At 35.5% G+C, this 23705-nt stretch overlaps 1 protein-coding gene across 2 annotated transcripts in view; it reads left to right on the top strand.

The window, feature by feature from the left end:
• The first annotated feature begins 8621 nt into the window (after positions 1-8621).
• The window catches only part of Imp (IGF-II mRNA-binding protein), a 51381-nt gene continuing 36297 nt past the window's right edge, over positions 8622-23705 (top strand). Inside the window, exon 1 of one of the 2 annotated variants that reach the window (XM_085940659.1) lies at positions 8622-9228. In XM_085940659.1, coding sequence (XP_085796785.1) covers positions 9134-9228 — 95 coding nt within the window. In that variant the 5' untranslated portion in view covers positions 8622-9133. The remainder of the gene's footprint in view (positions 9229-23705) is intronic. The other variant, XM_085940664.1, reaches the window with a different exon arrangement.

Raw genomic sequence — 23705 nt, 5'->3', positions numbered from 1 at the left:
AAAGAATCTATAACAGGAATAGTCAACCTATGACACGCGTGTCACTAAGTAACGTGAGAATAAATTACACGCGGTCAAAGTTCGAAATTTATATGCAGACGTTTAGTAGTAGGTACGTACTATAATATGTCTATATACTTACATATTTTAAAATTAATTTATCCAAAATCTACTTATTTTTTTAACTTTATAATAAACCATTGTATAAAAACAAAAGCGGATGTTGTGTTTTTTATGACACATAAAAGAACAAAAAACAATATTCTAAAGGCGACTAATCGTACAAACAAAACTTTCGCAAGGGTGACTCCGAACCTGTCATCGCCACAGACCTCCACTGTTTGAGAGTAGGTTTTGTGGAAATGTTAAAGATTTTTTTGTGTAAGTATTTGTCTATCTAAGGTACTTAGTCGAAAATAAATAATAAAATACCTATGTACCTATATAATAAATGTAGGTAGGTAAGTACCGTATGAATTTGTAAACAATTTAAAACTAAATAATTACAAGATATAAATAACTTTTTATACACCACGTTTTTAAATTTTCTGTTGAATCATTTATAAACTTCACAATTCTATGTATTAATAAAAACTTTTTATTGTACTTGATAGAAATACTGAATAAATGTTATAGAATACTTTCAGATATGTCATTTTGACATTTCATATTGATTTCCATAGTAGCGCACGTATATATTAATAATTATTTAATTGCTAGGACCCACTTACCAACCAATAATAGTGAGTAGTATAATATATTACTTTCAACGATTTTTTCCGAAACATACAAAACAGAATTAACTGAAAATGAATTCGATTCTGCTTAAAGATGGCCAAAAGTATTAAAAGAATGCATCGTCGTCGTGTTCTAAAAGTTTCAAATGTCTAGCTAGTCGGGAAGTTAGTTAAAAATCTTGGACAAACAAGAAAAAATGTGTACCGGACAAACAAGAATACGAGCTAATAAAAACGTGGTAGAATGAAAGGCAATTTAAGTCGCGTAGGGACGTCACTGGTACTACCCCCCCCACAAAAGATCCTGTCTACTTTTCTCAATGATATTGACAGTGTACAATAGTAAATTGTAGCACCTATCTATATTGGTCAAATAACAGTAGCGTCATCAATAATAAATATTATGTTATCCGCTTTTTCAGTGTTTCCCAAACTTTCGACATATGTGTACCCCTTCTATAAATTTCGTAACACTGAGTACCCTCGTCAAAAAAAATGCATTTATTATGTAAGTACTTTAATAACAATCAAAATATATTTATTTTCCTTTTTTAGTATATAAACAAAATAATAATGAACGAAAAATAAAATTCATTCATAATAAAATATAAATAAAAGTTATATTATAAATAACATTCATTATAATCAAGGAGAAGGATGAAAAAAATGTTTTTGTCGAACAGGTCATCATAATTTGGTTATCATGATTATAATTTGATCATCCAAAAACCTGTTCTACAAATACTGAAAAAGCAACTTCACATAGGGAAAAGGAAAGATGTATTTCAGGACTTTCTCTGTTAAAACTGGATACACATGTTGCATTTGCAACCAGAATGATGTTAAAGCACACTCCTTAATTATGTTTATTTTTCAAGAATCCGTCTGAAGCTAATTCCAACAATTACTCTTCATCCGCATGCGATAAACCGGATAAACCTTCTAGCATGGATGTTGTATTGATGTCGTTATTAATGCTTGTTGCACCAGGCGCAGCCAAAGCTCGGTGCAGCGCGTACCCCCACAAAACTATTCCCTTACCCCAGGGCAGTGGCGCACCCAGGGGGGGGGGCAAGGGGCCTTGCGAACGAATGGGTTAGGAAGCAGACAAGAGTACGCGATGTAATAGACGTTGCCAAACAGCTGAAATGGAGATGGGCGGGACACATTGCTCGCCGAAAGGACGGCCGCTGGACAAATGCCGTCATCCAGTGGTATCCAAGGGGTACGAAACGGCCACAGGGTCGCCCTAAAAGCCGCTGGATTGACGAACTGGTAAAGTTCGGCGGAAATACGTGGCAGCGAACGACACAGGACCGAGAGAGTTGGAGAAAGCTTGGGGAGGCCTTCATCCAGCAGTGGATTGACCCCGGCTGATGATGATGATATCCAACCTCTAAGAAAGGCTCATCGACTGCATTCGAAATATACGCTAAACTATACTAATAAGTTGTTTAAATTGTAATCTGTTTAATAAAATCAGTTCTAACTATAAAAAGTGTTTACATTAAAACGATCCCGCCTTTCCATTACAATAAATTGACGTGTAAAGCCGCGTTGACACGATCCGAGTACACTCGGACCGATCGCACTCGTACGAGACAGCTTCTTACTAATTTCTCCTATATGATCTACTCCTATATGATACTCTTCCGAGCTAGCTCGTATAGGAGTAGGTTAGACCAGCAAACTCGCAGACCCAACCAGATTCATCGATCGTCGTGAGCAATCGGCGACTTTAAATAGCAATTACACGGAACGATTCAGATAGGTACCAAGTCAATCGTGTTGATGTTTGATTTGATCGGTTCATAATGCCGGGTCCACACTGGCAACATGTCGCGCGACAATCTCGTTAAATTTTACGATAATTATCATAATTGCTTAAGAAATTTTACGATAATTATCATAAAATTTAACGAGGTTGTCGCGCGACACGTGCCAGTGTGGACCCGGCATAATATACGCTCAATTGCTAGTGTTAACAATTATAACCAATGCAACAAATGAAATTTAGACAAAACGAGTTGCTGATTGTATTTACTAGGTTATTACTTGGGTTTTGTATTATTATTGTGTGTAAGGCCATCCTCCCACGGCGCAACTTATGTCCGTCGAAACTGAAACTAAAATTCCAGCCAGTATCTAGCTAATGTATTTCAATGGCGGCTCGCTGACGGCGAGACTGGAATCTCTCAGCTTCAAAACGGTCGCGAAGAGATGCGACATGCTAGTCGCGCGGTCTCTGAAGTTTCCAGTCACCGTAAAACAGTAGTACCAACATCATTAGATTTCGGTGAAAAATCATATTTTCTTACCAAAATTGGTAGCACTTCGTAAAGCCGCTAGCGTCATATCGTAAAAACCAAAACAACCAGAGACGTCAAAAGTAAATATTAATCGGAAAATTGAAATAATATAATTGTAAACGCTGCAGCGCGCGTATTGTCAGTTTTTGTACAACACAGCTGACAGTCCAGTTTGATAGTTTGAGGTTATGTGATTATTATTTCAACTGGGTTTCAGTAGCGCCGTGTGCGAAGCATCACATTGGTCAGTTTATGAGTTCCTTCACAAACCAGTTCCATCAGATTTCAGTTGCGCCGTGGGAGGATGGCCTAAAATAATGAATAAAGTCAGGCAGCTTCATTGGGTAAACGTCAAATTTGTGTTGTTATGTTATGACAAACGCACAACAGAACACGCTTGCGCACATTGCTCGCGCGGGCACTCATGGAAGCTCAAGGTTATTTGACGCGAGCGTAACCAAAAAATAGCAATTGGAATTGTTTCAATCGCCACGACTGTATGGAACGGCTCAAAAGTAACTTTTCACGATCGGTGGCGGTTGTGGTAGCGTGCACGGTCAGGCCAGACGGTCGGCCTGAGAATATGTCAATGTAGTAACTAATTTAATTTTGAGGTACACCGCCATTGATTACGATTACATCATTAAATAAATACTAACACCCATAGAACACCGTGTAGAAATCCGTAAAATAGCACTAGGTAGGTTGTATATTTTGGGTAAAAACGCGGCGAAAATTTCCTAACTTCCTTGGGGAAATCCATTTAAAAGCTCATAAGACAATATCAAAACATAGCAATATACTGTCCAACAACAACATCTTGGCTACGTGTTAAAACTGTGAACTAACAAGCTCCTCCCATTTAGTCGACGACTTGGCTTATGCCTAAATCTTCTTGTTGGACAGTAGATAAAGATATACATACATGCGTAAACTGGGTGAATAGGTCTACCTACCTATATTAATTGAGTCTCCCTTAAGACTCAGCTGAACAGGAACAAGGTCATTCATAGTTTAGTCAGAAATAAACCTCAGCGTTGAAAGGACGTCATTTTAATTCAGTCTAACCTCAAAAACCTCTAACCATCGGGGATTTATTTTAAGAAACGCAATAATTATTAATTACAATTCTCGGTCGAACGAATATCATTATTATTATTCCCTTCAAACATAACATGTATGCGACGTAACCTGAAACCGGCCGAACGAATACAGGGCTGTCAAAATAATATCAATCTAATTTTACGTTTTAAAGAGTTACAAATTTAAAGTTAAAAATAGCTTACTGTACCGATGGAATAATTACATACTTCCAAGCGTCAAACGGCATACAACATTCATCTAAAATAATTATGAAAAGACTAGCTGATTATGTTATGTTATTTTTGTATTGTTCTTATTTTTTTGCATATCAAAATATTTCAAATATTATCTGATGATGTGTATTTTGGATATATCGTCATATGTATCTGGTCTCATTAAAATTGCTATTAAGTTGATATAACATAGGAAAATCTGTAAATCATTAAAATGTTAATTTCGTTATAGTTTTTAATTAAACCGGTGCAATTACATATTAGATTTAAACACTGTTGTACTGTGTGACTTTTATAATATCAGATAAAACTGTAGGATGTCAGCAAAAGAGTAAACAAAACCCAGCTCATGGGATAACCGAATGGTAAGCAACTGTATATATTATATTTTCCCGCCAAATTGCACACAATTAAAAACAATTTATCATAAAAACAAGTAAGACGTCTTCGACAGCCCTGGGTGATTGATTCGATAAAGTCGGCAGTTTTTTTTGTCTTGTTCTCTGCGATCGCTAGCTTTGAATAAAAAAAAATCTATGGGTGACCATTTTTTATGAGTATAAATTATTTCTTGCATTGGCTTTTATTAATTAATAATTATTGTACCTACCAACTAAAAGTAAAGTTGCGTTACTTGTTTGTAAAAGTGTCAGACTAAATTAATTAAACTAATCGGGTAAGTAATAAAAAGTCATTAATTGAGTTAGCATTTACTTGGTAGAATTCCATTTTAAAAGAAATGAAAATATAATTAATTATATTTTCATTTCTTTTAATAAAAAGGCACTTTCTTTTATAATAAACAGACATCACTATATTATTTTTTTTTTAAATATGCATTAGAATTAAACAATATGTACCCATTTTTTTTAAATAGTTATGTAATAGGTCTTACATATTCAAAATAAATACTATTCATTAATAATGTTTTTTGGATAGCACATGAAATAAAAATGTAGGTAGATATGTATTTCAACATCCTTCGTATGTTTAGCTCTCGGACAATTTCAGGTTAAAACGTTATTAATATATTATTATTAAGTTTATATCGTGGCTATCCATCATATTGGTTGCAATGTTTTCCACCAAACACCTGATTAACAAATTGAATTTAGTAACATTTACGTATATTAGAAGATATCATTTTTTGGTCACCCCATATTTTATACACTTTGACAGTGTTATGATTTAAATTAAATAAGAGATCATTATTATTACTTTAGACCAAAGCATTGTCGGCGACCTTTGCATATTACCAGTAGAGCAACAATTCCGGACCACATGTAAAAAAATCATATTTTCAATTCTCAAGGGCAATTCTGTAGAGCGTCCCCTTAAATATGAAATAAATGACTGTCCCCTGTCCCCTTACCAGATAAAGGACGGATGACCACCATACAAATAATAGAGGACGTACCCACCATAATATCTAAAATATATAAATAAAGCGGTTTAATTATAGTACATAATAAATACTAGGTATAATAATAGTATGGCTGGCAACACTGTGCCGCCAATTGAGCAACCCACAGGTTATGGAACTCTGGCGGTAAATATCTACACTCGTGTGTTGCGTACCTGCGAGTTTCATAGAAATATCCCTTTATAAAAAGATTTGTGTATCTATCCACCTATATTTTCATTTTCATTTCGGTAAACATACCTCTGACATACGATAATTCCCTTTTAAGAATAACGAACACAATAATTATTCATTCTTTTGTATTTCTCTACCCATGGCCTGAGTTTCATACTAGGTATGAATTTTACGAGTCAGTATCAACACCGACATGACTAAATGCCTAGGTACTTATTCATGTGTATTATGATATTTATGTCGCGAGATTGTAATTATTTCAAAATTTATAAATAATAAGTAAGTTACCCACCTATGTAGGTAGGTATATAATATATAGGTCAACCCCTGATTTCAATGCGTTATTCAGTAAGTACATACCTACCTGTGCAGAGCTCGACCATACCAAGACCAAGGCCACCGGATCAGTAGTTTAACGTAATATAATACACACTCGGTGATGAAAATATGAATAAACAATCACTGTTTTTTTATAACCAACCCTTCTTTCTTTCTTTTATTCCTGTTTCGGGAAAACTTTCCAAGGTTCGGCAACACCTTCTGCGAATCCTGTATTTCGCGCGTATTTTGTCAGGGTCACATTCATAGAGCAAGACGACAATGCTTTTGAGAACGTATTATTAGCATTTGATAGAGTGAGATGACGATAGCTATTGGTCGTGTGGGGTGGGGCAGGGATGCCGTGCTGCTATACTCTTGTAGCGACTGTACCACGAGTTGGTATGGCAATCCCCTCTCTTTTCCCTTTACCCCGCGAACTGAGCAGGCGGTGCACAGACCAAATAAATTCCTTGTTTTTACTGTATAGGAATGGGCAACATGGCTCGCCTTCAAATAGTAGTTCTTTTTATATACCGTATAAATGATTGATTACAAGTATGCATATAATAATTAAATATCAAAGACATAATTGAATGTTTGGTGATAAAAATAGATTTATTAAATCTCTACGAATCTATATTTATTTCGGTACTAGTCGGTTATCCTGGATACAGCGGCAAACACATTTTGAAAATAGCCGATATACTGGATTATTTGTTAGGATAACCTAACTTATCCTAACCTAAACTAACCCAAACTAACAAATAATCCAGTATATTAGCTATTTTCAAAATGTGTTTTCCGCTGTATCCAGGATAAACGTATAGAACTTTTCTTTCTCATAAATTGTTGGTTTATCAAAAATAATTCAAATACTTACTGCGACTACTACTAACTACTACACACCTATTAAGGTGATTTGGTCAAAACTGTATATTAATAAGTTGTACTATTAATCTAACTTACCTACTCATAATATTAATAAGTTGTTCTATTAATCTAACTTACCTACTTATGCCTATCCCTGCGCTTGAACTATTTTTTTTCGGATTTTGGCTTTTATTTAATTCAGATCTTTATTTTGATCACATATTTCCACGGGAAAATCATGCTCTAAAAATGAAAGGTACCCTCAACGTTAAATAACGATGAGATTTTATACTGCCAAATTTTGAAAAAGGTGTTATTTTTATAAACATGACATAATATAATATAACGTGTTACATGTGCTGTGTGTGTTACATGTACTATGTGTTTTATGCATAGCTATAGATTTTTATAAGAAGAAGTTTAATTAACAAGTTAATAATTAAATACTGTACTTAGTTTAAAATGTTTGATGTGTCCACAATTAAAAATAATTTTAAATGTAATTGAAAATATCATAATAATTGATGGACCGAGAAGTCAAAGAGTAGGTAGATGTAGAAAATATTTTTTTCATAAAAACAGGACTAGTTACCTCCGCGTCAATGAAGACGGGTGACCAAGGAGTTTGACAAAAGTGGGTAGGTATCTAATTGTTTACATCAGATGCATTAAAAATTTCCACACAAGTAACCTCTTTTATCATCAACCTGAATCTATCCACTGCTGGATGAAGGCCTCTTCAAGCTGCTTCCACTTCTCTCGGTCCTGTGAATTGCGTTGCCACGTACTCCCGCAGAACTTTGTCATTTTATCGATCCAGCGGCCTCTAGGTCTACCTTGCGGACGTTTTGTACTTCTTGGATACCACTGGATGACTAGATTTTTCCAACGACAAAATAACCTCTTTATATTATATAATACCTAAGTACTCGAATATTATGCTGATTTCCCGATTATACGATAATACTTGAATTATACTTATTACACTCACTACATATTGTACTATGTGGTATCATTTAAAGATAAATACACCTCTCAATCGAAATATTATGTATGTCGCACGGAAGATGGCTGTATTTTTTGGTAGTCGCGATCCTCAGTAATGAGGGAACGACTTAGATGAGAAAGAAGTCCATATTATCAACTATACAATATATTATTATTTGTGGTTATATACGTTTATCCTGGATACAGCGGTAAACGCATTTTAAAAATAGCGGATATACCTACTTGATTATTTGTTAGTTTAGGTTAGGTTATCCTAACAAATAATCCAGTAAGTATATCGGCTATTTTCAAAAATGTGTTTGCCGCTGTATCCAGGACAAACGTATAGAACCGTTTCCACTTGTAAATATGAATTGTTTATGATTGACAGGATATTGATATTGATAAAATTTGTGGAGTAACGAGTTGATTAAAACTGTTCGTTGCACATCTCTACAACCGGCACAAGTTTTGTTTAGCGTTTAGTAGCGAAAAAGCTTTCCAGCTCACTACACGCGAGCGAGAGGTACATGTCGTCCCTCTGATCACATTCCTTCCCCATCCGAAACAGATACTTTTTCACGTTTGTATAATATTTCCTCTCTTATTTCAATCCGGTTTCCCATTTGCTTAGCTCACCGATTCAAACAGTCAACCGGTATTATGTAATTGGATTGTGTTACTATCTACGGTTATCGTTTTCCAACCCACGTGCACGTTGGCTGAAACTGGCAAATTCTTGCTTTTTCCTACCGCAATCATCAGTTTTTAAAAGTGTACAGTTTATCATAATTTAGTGTGGCTTGATTTCAGTGCTAGTGACCAAAAGTACACGGTGAATTCGAAGTGGGCTGCGATTTGAATTATAAAATATATTACCCGATTCACGTGTACTGCCGTGTGTTTAATATAAATAATACATTGATAGTTGGCCGCCAAAACATTGGCAGTTGGGATCCATTGTCGAGCATCAAATTGATAATTTGAATATCCAAAATGGCCAATAATATGGAGCAACAGTTCGGCGAGCTCAATCTTTCTCAGGAAGGTCACGACCAAATTTTCGAACCGGAAGATCAAGAGCCGGCAAGGTTTGTAGACATTTAAATTTAAGTAACGCAGGAAATTATCTTACGACATCTCACAGTAATTTATGTTTGTCACAGAGAGTTGTCATTTTATAATATACCTGGATATTGAAGCGAATATTTTTTTTTTTATTCAATCATTACTCGGCTTCAAAATGAGATTTCGCAAGATTATTCCAAGCGTGACATAGCTAACTTCATTCTCCTAAATACGAACTTGTTCATTTTCCCTGATGAACATTATTTTACCCAAGCCAACACCCCTATATAACCTGCTTTTTTTTTATCATATCACCCGCTTTTCAGATTTCGTTCACTTTTGCGATTATTGTATTTTCACTCCATTGGCATGCTATTTTCAATTTGACACCTACTTTCCTTTCTTACCATTCAGCTTTTAGTAATATGTTATTTATAGAAAAAGTATTAGCTATATTCGAAATCTCCCAGCTATATTTGATTGACTTGCACAAGGCGGTTTAGTTGTATGGGTGCTATAGCAATAGCAACGTGATCTGGGCGTCTCTATTCGCCGGGTCGTTGACAGATGGGTGTTGTTTAAGAATCTTTCCATAGCTATTTTATTTTAGATAAAAAGAGTATTACGGCATTACAGCGATTGGCCAATGCGCCTTAATACATAATAAATACAAAATTATAAAATGGTCTTAATTACAAATAACAACTAATATAACAAGAAAGTACAAAAGACAGCATGTTCATGTAAATATTTAAGAAACATGATATATTATACAATTATAAATTTAACCTATTTAACACGTCCACAAACGTTATATAGTTAATAAAAAATGAATCAACCTTTATGGTGCTATCAAATAAGTTGATCGTACAATACACAGCATCATGAAACTTAACATCTGTCCTGCGACGAGGTATCTTGAAGACCGTTAGAGTTACGAGTATTCAATAGATTTCCTTATTTATTTGAAGTTATGTTTGTTTTTAATTATTGACATTGTTATATTATCTATCTAGTGTACACCGGTGGCGAAGAGTGGAGGTAGGCGGTTAAGATCCGATATAAATAGTGCACACCAAACTTTGTCAGCCATATGTATTTGTTTTCATTTTGTTTTCGCCACTGGTGTACACAGTCAATCATTCATATATAATTGCAACTGTGGGGTAGACCGGTACATGATTCGATGGTTTAGTTTAGTCTAGTCAGTGCAAAGATATTGTATGTCAAGTTTTTTGTCGAAATTCAGTTGACGTATACACACGTTCGTCTGCATCATATCTTATCCTGTAAATAATTACAAGATGAGAACTTTTAGTACTGTTCGGTTTTACGGAATACAGCGGAAAACGCATTTTTAAAATAGCCGATAAACTGGATTATTTGTTAGGTTAACCTAACCCAAACTAACAAATAATCCAGTTTATCGGCTATTTTCAAAATGCGTTTTCCTCTGTATTCCGTATAACCGAACAGTACCGAACTTTTTATATAGGTACCACGTTTTTAAATTTTCTGTTGAATCATATAAACTTGACAATTCTATTTATTAATAAATACCTTTTTTGTACTGGATAGAAATACTGAATAGATTAATTAGAATACTGAAATGTCATATTGATTTCCATAGTAATGCACGTATATATTAATAATTTAGTTGCTAGGACTGGACACAAGAAAAAATGTGTACTGGACGCGAGCTAATAAAAACGTGGTAAAATATTGTACGTCCAAATAGATTATTTTAGAAGATACTGTATCATTCAAATACACTATATTATTATGTCCATTTCTCATGCATCTCAAGTTTTAAACTTCGTTTTTCTCAAAACATACCCATCTGGACATAGAATATCTGTGCACTGAACCATCGATATTCAGATTACAATGTATATTTTGTGTATGTATTCTAGGCAGCCATTTTCTTAATGACCGTTCGCCGGCAAATCGATGGATCTTTTTTTACACCCATTGCCGGCTGACATTTTATAAATAAAACAATATTGTTGCGTCATGGCGTCGGCGCCAAACACGTGAAGTTAGCAAGTTATCAAGTTATCCGCCACATAGCTCGTGTTGACCATGTGGTTTATACTGTATCTATAGGAAACTAAAGAGGCGGTAAATTGCGTGTTGCCATATGTTTTTCGCATTGCAAATGTCACCGCCGATTAACTGTTTTACAGTTTTATCAACGATTATGCCTATCCTCACCAAGATCAAAATAGGTACATCGGTTCACTGAACTCTGTATATCGTCGTTAATTTTCTACGAACTCGTATCTCTATTTTTGTCTGTTTTGAGTTGTTTGATGTAATGAATTCTGAATTTGAATACTCACATATTCCACTAACACGTATCTCAAAACATACTTTATAACATAATAGATTTAAGCAATAACTAAAAAAATCGTTGTGTGTTTGCTGTAGTAATATTCACAGTAAAGTTACACCGCATTCTCGTATCTCCGACAATATGACTTATCGGTCGAAAGTATAGTGCGATAAATTGAAGAAACATTACATTTTTTTTCATGAAAATATGCGTTACTTAAGTATACTAAATGGATATTTTATGGAAGAAAATTTATTTCTAACACTGAGAGAATAAAGTTGCTATTTGCCTCTTCCTGAAAGGTTGTATTTTTTGAGATAGGTACCTACGTGTTTGTTGAAAATTAGCGACGTTACTTATTACTAGTTAAGTTAGTTACCTCTATGGTACTTACTACCCAGGGAACTCGGAAATAGTGGGAACTGAAATACATAGCGGGTAACGCGATAGCAGGTAACCGACTCGAGTAAGGAAGAATCCGTGTTAAACTTACACGTGTCAAGAATACGTTTTACGTCGAATACTGAAAACTGCTCTCGGTTTATGCTTTTACGCTCATTTAATGATTTACTTTACATCTTTTAAATTTGCAATCAATAGCGATTTTCTGTTGGTAACGAAAAGGTTCAATACCAAAAAGTGAGCACGTTTTTCATAGAATGTTCAAAATTGATTCTCAAGCTATTTTACCATTTTGTATTGAAAATTGGGTACAAGTCGGTTATCCTGGATACAGCGGCAAACACATTTTGAAAATAGCCGATATACTGGATTGTTTGTTAGGATAACCTAACCTAAACTTAAACTAACAAATAATTCAGTATATCAAAATGTGTTTGCCGTTGTATTCAGGATTAACGTATAGAACCGAAAATAGTTAAGTATCATTTGTTTATTTATACAACTGATTTCAAGATGATGAAGTTAATATTTTGTATTATCGACGCCTGGGATATCCCAGAAGGGATATTAAAAATCGCCTCTTTTGAGCGACTGAGCTCTCGCCACCCTTCACGGTAGTGAAGAATACGTCCAGTAAGCTCCTTCACTTTGGGGCTGACAGGGCCCTAGCGTGGGGGCCCGGCGTGGCACGTCGACCAAGTGAGTTAACTCAAATGAAACACACAAATCGATCTCAAATTTGCTCTAATAGTTTAAAAAAGTAGCCTGCAGTGCTATTTTCCTTCAATAATGTTATTTAAAATTAGGTGGTCGGACGACGCAATATTTAATTGTGTATCGATACCAGTGTTGCCAACCGTACTATAATTATAGAGCACATTACTATAATTTTGATTCTGCAAAAAATGTAAAATACTATAATTTTACGCCAAATATCGTCGTTGAAACTAGAAAATTGTGTAACTCCGTTTTAATCGAAAATTGACTTTGAATGCCATCTAGTGGCCGTTGATAATATCTATCCGTCTTGCAAATTTTGTAATTCCAGAAAAATTGTATCATTGTTAAATCATGGATGATTTCACTCCAAAACCATACATTTGTATAGGAAACCATAATGTTTTTTGTCTCTCCTGTAAAGTAGTGTTTTTGGAGTTACACAATTTTCTAGTTTCAACGACGATATGCCAAAATACTATAAGAATGTTCGAAGAATGTTCCTGTACTATATTTTTTACAGAAATAATATAATTTTTACGCCTTTGTACTATAATCAGCATAGAAAAATATGGCAACACTGATCGATACCCGACAACTCCATAATTCAAATGGATGTATTAAAATATACAAGAAAACTCACTAAATATATTAATTTTTACCGCGTACGCCATTTGGAAAACGCTACTGTAGAGCGTCACACTGCCTTTATCCTTAACGATAGGTAAGGGGGGGGGGGCGCCAAAGATCCTAGCCCGAGGGCCCGCTTCAGGATGTGGGGTTTGGGATGAGGTCTGCTGCGCCTTTCTTGTAGGTTACCGAAAACTACCAATCTCTCTTCAGGGTTACCTATCTGGTACGAGCAGAATATGTCTAAAAACTGCAGTAATCTGAAAAGACTGATAATTATAGAATTTGGTATGTTAGGGAAAAAATGGAGCAATTGAACAAGAGGTTCAGTGATTTCAATTAGCTATAACAATATAGGTACTGTTCTCCGTCTGTACCCTACCTATATATATTATTAAAAATAATGTCCTCAGTTTAGATCAAACCGGTATCCAAAATGATTGGAAAATAGCGTAGCGACATACCTATTTCATTATTTACCTAAATGACATTGTATTATCTCCGAATTTTGTATCTGTATGTTTTTGTTTTGTGTCAATCTTCATTTTCTCATGTAAAATTTACCATTAAATCCTTTACGGCCCATGCCCAACATAGGTCGAAATGGAGATTTTATGGTAATTTCAGTGCATAACCCAGGACATTTCTTAAACGTTGTAGATAATCTATTTACATAATATTGAAGCCTTATTAATCTTATTATCCTTATTTTTATTACTTAAATTTTATTCTTTTTAACTTCTCGATCTAATGATTTAGAATATGTATGTTTATATTTCAGTACATCCATGTGCAGTGGTGTTAAGATAGTTAGTAAAATTTATGGTGAAATATTAGCGATAAAAAATTATATTTATAATCTCTGTGATCCCAAATTTGACAAGAATTAGGCATTTTATTATTCAAAAAATGGGCACGATTAACACATTTGAAGACAATTCTAAAGATACTGATTATAAGCTATGCCTTTGACCATTCAAATGTGATTAACATCCTACGAATAATGATTGCTTTATAATAATTATTGACCTAATAAGAATAAAGTAGTATTTTTTCGAAATACGCCATTTCTTTAGGCATTTCCCAGTGGTTAAGCCACAACATACGGCCGTAGCCATAAATTGACACGCTACATGAAGTAGGGAGTAAGATCTTGTTAATGTTAACGCGCGTGCTTAAACATGTAGGTACCTAACCGAAAATTAACACGTTTTCCAAATTAATACAAGCAGTGGTTGCCAAACCGTGGCACATTGGATGATTACAAGGATACTCTTCATTCAAGCTTCTGCATCCTGTTCTGAAGGCCTTCTGGGTCTTTTACAAAGACACCAACGTCGTCTGCAATGCGCGGGTGACTGAATTAAATGTCGGCAATGGATCCAGGCAACGGCAATCCATGTTCTCTCTTGTCAAGCCGTCTGAATAGATCTTCAAGATCAAAGGTGATTATATCAATACATGCAGACATGAATCATGCATGCATCAATGAGGTTACATCCAATTGCGTGTTGACCCTGTCGTCTAGTTTCTTTTTATTGGCAGTCACATAAATCTAAGCATTACCCTATTACATATTATTATGATTTACCCTATCAGGTGCGCCCCACTAGCAAACGCACATTATATAATGCAATATTGCAATTTCTTTCGTATTGTTGGAGACATTTGCTGTGGGGTCCGGAAATTCCGGTTTGGGGTGGTCGGAGCAGTTCATTGTGTACACTACACAATATTATTACAAGCAACATAGCAAGCTTTCCTTTAACTACTATATAGTTCATTGTTAGTGTCTTGGAATCATTCTACAATGGCATCCTGGGTACTGGTAGCCATTCGCAGTTTATTAGTTTGGTTTTTTAGTCATCATCATCGGCACTACAACCCAATGTGGGTCTTGCCCGCCTCCAGGAAATGTCTCCACTCCCCTCTGTCTGCCGCAAGCTCCCTCCACCGCCTCAGTCTCATGGATGCTGTGTCTCTTTCTATACAGTCCAGCCACCGCAGTCAAGGTCCCCCGACCCCCCTTTTCCCTTCTGGCCTGTTGAAGAGAAGCCTCTTTGGTGGTTGGGTGTCTTCCATCCTTGAGACATGGAGACGTGTGAGACTGGTTTGTTAGTACTGTAGCGAATAGTACAAAATAAATACTCCATTGCCGAATCCAATATAACACCATAATTATAATTTTAGTTTAAACCCGTGGGGCCATCTTATTATTAAATAGGTACCTATACAGATTGGTTTCGAGCATATTTTTCAATGTGTCATTTCACCCTTTCGAGAATGTTCATGTTCTCGTGTTGATTATTCGTCGAGACTTTCATTCCGTTGAGAAACCCATATTGCACTGGGCAACCTTTGTCTTCATCTTATGCACTAAATACACATTCCAGTGGCGGCTCGTGGATATTGTATCTGGGGGTGCTGGGGTTGATTGAAAATAAAAGATTATTTGGATTATATTGTTAAATCAAAATTATTAAAATTAAATATAAGTGTTTTATTTCAATATAAAATTGATTCTGCTGTCTTTTTTCCTTGAAAGAAGGTCTATCACCTTTTAGTTGTTTTCTCTACATCTGTCGCGACTCGCGCCGTGCGTCGCTACTAGCTCAGAGTAGCTGTCCCGACAACATTCTCAACACGAAAATAGTATTTTCGTATTAGTGTTCCTGACTAAGCTCTGAGCGGTGAGTCCCGCTCTCCGCCCCCCCCCCTCGACAATTCGAGTATTTTCTATCGAAAAGGCTACTGCATGAAATGACGCGATGCATCACTTCCATCGCGGTTATGATAATTATTATTGGATGTATTTGTGCGTGGGCAAGCTTAACACTCTTGAATAATATTGATATTTTCATATAATACCTATACGTAAATTTATGTATATTATCATATTACATTTTTGTCAATTTGTTTGGGGATGCTGCAGTTCCGCAGTGTATATGGACGAGCCACCACTGCACAGTGACTATAAATTAATATATCCCAATAAATGCATCTTGAATTCGTTTCAATGTATTATTTTTAATTGAATGTGTTCAAAAGAATTTGATTTCCAATTCGAATAATAAAGTATTTTAATGAAACGGGACAACAGATACGCATAATACATTTGACGCTAAAGACGCGCCTAGCGCGTAACGTTAGTGGCCATTCGATATTATCAGCATGCTATTTAAATGTAATTTAAAAGTATTTATCTAGTCATCAGTCAATGTGCTGTGAGTGAATACGTGAATTCTATGGACGTTTCTCTGCGAACATAAATAGTTTTTATATAATGTTTATTTGTTTCTGCACGTATATAATATTGTGTACGTTGGTCTGGCGGCGTCCGGGGGTGTCAATAATTATGAAGAAAATTTTATTTCTGTTGTCTGACCGTGCGGCAACGCCTTCGCTCGGATCGTTGACCACAATCGAGCAAGTGTGTTTTGTTTTCCCGATTGTTGCAGCAGGTTCAAAGCGCCTTTAAATTTGCATGACGCGCACGATGAACAATTCGTCTTGTGTAGTGATTGCAATACCGGTATTTCAAAACCGGTATTGCAGTATTTATCAATACCGGTTTTAAACATCCAAAATACCGAAATTTTCGGTATTGAAACCACGCTCGTTTGCGTATTTAACGTTGAATTTAATGGTATTTCTTCATTAGTTTGTACTACTGTATTTCTTATTAAGTTGAATGTATAAGTTATGTGCTGATAAAATGCAAAATATTGACTGAATCCAACATAAGTGAAATAACAATAAAACACAATTCATTAAATATACCCATTTATAAAATTGTCTCGATAAATTCACATACCTACTGATATTATTACGAAATAAAAAACATCCGTGACGAATGTTCAATTATTCTATAATAGCGTTATTGATGATTGTACAAGTGTTGAAATGAATAAGCTTTTCAAGCAGCGCGCTTATTTACACTTAATGAATCAGCCTTTTTGAGGGATTTAGTTAAATTATACCATCATCAAATCACCATTCTACAATATTGTGATTAATACGTCATACTTTTAAATGTCACAATAATAATGTATGTAGGTAGGTTTTTTTTCTATAAAATAGTGGTTTTAAACAGATTGTAATAGCTATATTTACTGATAAGTAGATACTTATGTTTTAACGAATACCGGTAATCGTTAATAAATACCGAACAACCGGTATTGATATATTTTTATTCGGTATTGCAATCCTTAGTCTTGTGTAATAATTATTTGAGTCTGACGTCCGCGAAAAGAAGCCGCACTGCACCGTCTTTAATTGCGGGGGAGGTAAAAAACGGAGCTGGCGTATTTCTGGTGTTTTGTTGCGAACTGACTTTATTTCCTGCACCGTTTGGGAATGCACACTCGATCCACAATACACATTGATTTCAATGAACTCTAATGGTGTAGTATAGTATAATATTGTTGTGGATTATCCGAACGTGCTTACTGTCTTCTACCTGTATAACCTGCGGGTCTATTCTATACAAAAGGCTGCCTTCGTACCAATGACATTATTAATGGACAACTCAGTACAGTAGCTAGCAAGTAAATTCGCTCATAACGACATTCGCACATGTATAGGTATACGTCAAGCAATTTCCATTATGCGATATCACGCATCGAGAATTTATAGCAATATCACCTTTATTGTAATGGCGTTAGAACAGTGTTTCTAGTGTCAATGTTCATTTGAGCGAACCCGTTCGAACCGAACCATTCGGCAGACCCGACAAAGAGCATCGGGAATTTATAGCAATATCACCTTTATTGTAATGGCGTTAGAACAGATTATGCCATTCGGCAGATCCGACAAAAAAGTGAGTGTCATTTTTCTGTCTGGATGCTTCGTCCATATTGATGTCATTGCTTCGTACGCTAAAATCGCTAACTAGGGTATGTTTGTATCGAATTATTAGCACATATTGTAACGATTACAATAAGTGGGTATTAATTGTTGCAAAATAATTAATGCTATACTTTAACAGCATGCCCCTTGGTTTCGCTAAAATTTAGAGCATGAGCGATAGAGAGAGAGCGAGAGAGATACAGTTTTGATTGATTAAACGACGGATTGATACAATTATAATATTTCAATACAAAATGTATGTAATAAATACCAACACATTATCACGTTATACGTCGATAGTTGCTATCTATTCGCTTACGTTCCTTATTTACATATGTCTACGTGGGGTTCGATGCGGAGATTGCAACTGTGGGAGTCGTCGAGGTGTCGTGGGTTGTGGTGTTGAGGATGATAAAGAAGTCGAAGATCAGGAAGATGCAGGAGCGAGTTTTATTAGGTGTAACGGTTGGTACAATAGTTCATGCCCCCCACAGGGAGGGCTGAACTTATAGGGAAAGCTATTATGTCGGTCAACCGCTGCAACTCGCCCCAACGGCCAGTGGTGGTTGGGCTAACCACATACATTTTCTACTCACAATAACTTATGCGTACCTATTACCTCATTAGTCTTTATCTTTGGTTATTACTTCCGCAGCGAAATCCCCGCTTTACCTTGCTCCTTCTGCTCATACCCATATAGTACACAATTTACGACTGCGTGTGGTGATACTCACTCACAAGCCGTTGCAGTGGTTGTCCGTGACGGGCGAGGGAGGTACTTTTCGAGATTTTTTTTAATGTACGTACAGGTACTTTTCATTTAATTATCGTATATTTCTGTATTCTTGTGGATGCTTAACGTGGCCCATACGTCCCGCTTTTAGGCAGCCTATTCCGTAGGTTGTCCCCAAGCACAGCTTCGGGACGCCGAAGGGCTTGCGCAGACAGAGCGCGGTCAGGCGGTCTGCGTTCCGCGTTCGGAGTTCGGCGTTCTTTGTACTGTATGGACTTCATACTGTATGGGTACACAGCCGGCGGTCAGACCGCGCCGGTCAATTGGAATGCTAGAGTTCTGGAGTTCTATGCCCGGAATTACAAAGAACGCCGTACCTCCCGTCCAGTCCCGTCATAGGAATTTGAGCAGTCACACAACATAGAGCGAAACCACACGGGGGAGTGAGTACGCAACAGCGGTGCTTTCTCACTTCCACTCGCAGTCGGAATATAGCGGTGTCGCATTATGCAGCGCTTGTGTCAGTACAACGTTTGTAAACAAATGGAACGCTTATTGTTGACCGCCACCTGTCTGCTGTCCCTGAACGTTAGCGGTCAACGGTCGGTTGAACGCAGAACTCCGACCGCTCTCTGTCTGCGCAAGCCCCGTTTACAGAAAGAGATCAACCCACGGTAACAATTCGATATATGGAAATGGGTGAATTTAACAAAAATACTTACGCGTGAAGAAATTCGTAATGGATGTATTGATTGAAAAGGGACGTGTTCATTGTAACTATGATACTGGAGGATTTACTTATTTCTAACCATATTACACATCAAAAAGTGACTGAATGGAGCACTGGAATTGTTCAAATACTTTTACACCAATAATTTGAATACGAATTTTCGTATAATTATTAAATACATTATTTATGTCTGCCTGACACTAATGCACCGGTAAAAGGGTCTTTTCATGAATAAATTGTGGATAAGTGACAAAACACAGTTGCAAGTCACAATTCTTTAAGCAATGTTAATTTTAACAAGTCTTGCCAAGAATTTCATTCTTATTTGAAATCAAAATCAAATAAATACGTATTTGTTACAAAATACAAGACCACACACATTATTTATTTTCACGTGTTAATTCCTGGTTTGTTCATTAATAAATAATGCGTTTTCTTGAATACACATGGGCATTTTCGCCAAAGTTTGTACATTGCGTTTTTGGCATGTCCCATGACTTTGATTGATTTTTTCATAGTTATTATATTATAAAATGTTGGAAAGTTATGTACTTTTAACATGCAAATTTATTAATTTACTCTATTCAATCAGTTAAATACAACTATCTGACCTGTATATATTTTTAATTGATTATTTAGATCGAAAGGTAGTGCGTTTTTACCATGTCCCACCCATAAATTCAAATAAACAAAGTCTGATTTCGTCATTAATTTTGAGTGTGTAAAATTAAATTCGTAGTGTTTTCAACAGCTTACATTATATATTTTTGGAAAATATATAGTTTTTTCGTAAATTTGTACCAATATTGAAAAAAAATCACGTTTAAAGTGTGTCCCAGGATATTTGAAAAAGTGGAACTCCACATTCCGTTACCACGATTTTAGCATGAAGGCGAAAAATTTTCACTATAAATATGTTTTTTTTTAATGTAGCAACATTTTTGTATAACACTGATCGCCATGTACACTTTAAATTGTTGGTGTGTGTCGGTATCGCTATCGGAACAGGTTGCTTTCTGGGTTGGTCATTTAAGAAGTTCCACTACTGTTACCACGATTTATAAGGTAAGAAAACACATATTTCTATTTCACATACTACACATATGGAGCTTATCTTTCATACTACAGATATAATAAAACATATCGCAGGTTTAACAATAAAACTAAGCTAAATTTTGGCTTCAAACACTTCTGAAACAGAATCCGTTACTTCCACTCCGAAACTATATTGGTGGTAACGTATATGTGGAATGTAAAAGTAACGAAATGGCATGCATAAAGTTGGGTTTACAGTGTGTGTTTAGTTCTTCATAGATTATAAAAAAAATTATTTTGTCTGTTCGTATGAAAAACAAAAATATTTTCATTAAAAAATATAAAAAATAACCTGACTATAATATAATAATATAATAAAGATTAAAAAAGTATGTGATATGTCTGAATACGCAAAAATAGCGCACATAAAAGTATGGAGATAAAAAAAAACAACAGAAGGAAAAGAAAAAACACCAGACTGAAATAATTGCGAGACAGGCACTGGCTCTGTCATACTCTTTCTGTTATACGCCACCAAAATTTTAAAACTTCTCCATACATTTTAGGCATAGAAATTTATAAAAATGTATGAAAAAGTATTTTTTTGTCACGTTTAACAGAAATGTGTACTCGATTAGATTTAATACCTAGAACTGTAGGTATTCACGAAATGTCAGAAAAGTACGTCTTGATTACAATCAACCTGTATAGCTACATTTTATGTTGATGAATACAATTAAATTTCAAGACAACATAAAGTCGAACTTGGTTATTACGAGGAAGATGGGACCGACTGAATTTGCTTGTTATAAGCGTTACTCGTTATATCAGAGAATAGGTATTTTTAAATGAGCATGTCACATTACACAAAAAGCCGAAAATAAAAAATTTGGAAACCATCGTAAAAATCCCCGAAACGAGCATGGCATTCATAAACTACAAAAGAAGTTGTTTATTGTAATTAACGCTGGTAGGTACCTACGGACTTCACAAACCTTGGATTTTTCAACCATATGCGTGGATACTTTTTTATTATTGTCGGTGAAACACCAATAAGGTAGGTACTTAGACACTTAACTAGTGTCATAAACGTAATCCGACCCCGGCGGCATCCTGTCCAATCGGATTTTATTGCTTAGGGTCGAAATGTTTTAAAACGGTCGACACATTAACAGTATTTTAGCTCGGTATATCCGATAAGTTGCTCGTTATAACAGTGAAAGAATTAAATGTATGGCGAAAATCATAAACCAATTGTCAACAAATGTTTCGTTATTACATCCGAGATCTCGCTATGTCAGAGATCGTAATAACCGAGTTTGACTATAATTATTTTCGTAAAAGTTATATACTCCGTGCCGCGCTAGGAACTCGCGTCTGAATCCCTTGCTGATTTTTTTTTTCATATATTGTTAATTTGCTTAAAAATATTTTTTATCTGAGTTACAAATAATATAAATGCCAAATAAAGTTATGGTAATGTATAGTGTGTCAAAATTATTACCTACCTTATTTTACAAGTATTGTGAAATTTATTATAAAATATGTCTATTTTAGTGATTAAGTTTGATTTGTTTTGTTATTTTGACGCACGTTGAATATTTATCTGTCTATCAAAAAATTCAAATAAATTTCATAAAACAAAAATTTGTTTTTATGGTAACATGTAACTTAAGCTTTACAAATTACACTCCGTTACCATTTCGTTCCATTCCGAAAATGTCCCCAAAAAAGTTGAACGTTAACTATTTTTCATTTGATTATTAAATAACGAAACTTATTTATTTTTCCAATAAAATTTAGTAAAAGTGATTATTGTCTTTAAAAAAATAGCAGAACGAACATTGATTGGTTTTTTCAAATACTAAAGGAAAAATGCTCTGCCATTATAGACATAGGGTAACGGAGGGGAACGAAATGTGCCCAAGAATTAAAATTCAATAATATTTTTTGACTATTTGTAGTTTTATTTTGAAGTGTATGGTTTTTTTAATCTAATAGAGCTCTTTTAAGTGATAAAAAGTGTTTCATTCATGTTTTAAAAGCTAAGTTTCGTAGTCACGGAACGGAAACTTATTATGCCCAATTTCATAATAAAAATGATATAAATATTGTATTAATCAATATTTTGCTGAAAAATTGCTATCACCAATTCAGCAATAGAACAAGGAATCTGCTAGCTATATAAAAATGGTTAATTTGAGTGAAAAAATAATATTACCCAAATTTCAAACATGTACAAACTTTGGCGAAAATGCCCACATACAAATTAGTAGTGTGTTGGGCAACCATTAGTAAACGTTTTCGACGCAGTGATCCCCTCAATATCCCTGTGCGATCTCATGGGTACTTTACCTAACCTTAGTTCTTCCACAGCGGTACCATCGCTTCCTCTCTTTCTCTCTATACCCAGACAGTACACAATCTGCGCGAGCTGCGTGCGTTGTGATGCAGCGTCCGGTAGAGGTGGGAAACTAAAAAAATCGAGAAACTCGACGTGACAAAACCAGATAAACGCGTAGTCAGTTAGCGTTATCAGAACTCCGCTATTCCGGCTTGCGACTGACGTCAACTCAATGTAAATGTCATACTCAACTTAAACTAATTCCGTAGTATTATACTAAACATACGCGAGTCGCGAAGTCCGAGGCGATAATTTCATACGTAGCAAGACTACGAACTAGCTAGCGGACGGCGAGATCTCATACCATGCGTCGAACTCCTGGACTCGATAAAGTCCCATGCTCAACTGAAACTAAAACTCTTAAAACTAAAACTAAGGCGAACTCAAATAGTATACTATAAAACGAACATGTGACCATTTCTGTCCTTCACTATACCAACTTTACAACAGAGGAGAAAGGAAGAACAATGACAGTTGAGTATAATATCACGGCTAGACATACGTGTATCATGATATCTCGCTCGCGCGCATTTAATATCAATAGCGTTGAAAGTCAACCAGCATCACCGAATGGCGAGTCACGGCGATGATACCATCGAATGCGTTCGAATTCGAACATCTAATACGTTTCAAGTTTCTTGAAACAAGTTTATTGGGCCACAAATA

The sequence above is a fragment of the Rhyacophila brunnea genome, unplaced genomic scaffold, assembly GCF_057557595.1.
Source record: "Rhyacophila brunnea isolate RB1 unplaced genomic scaffold, BYU_Rbru_1.0 scaffold_1, whole genome shotgun sequence".
Classification (NCBI taxonomy): Eukaryota; Metazoa; Arthropoda; class Insecta; order Trichoptera; family Rhyacophilidae; genus Rhyacophila; species Rhyacophila brunnea.
This window is presented reverse-complemented; position numbering and strand designations above follow the sequence as displayed.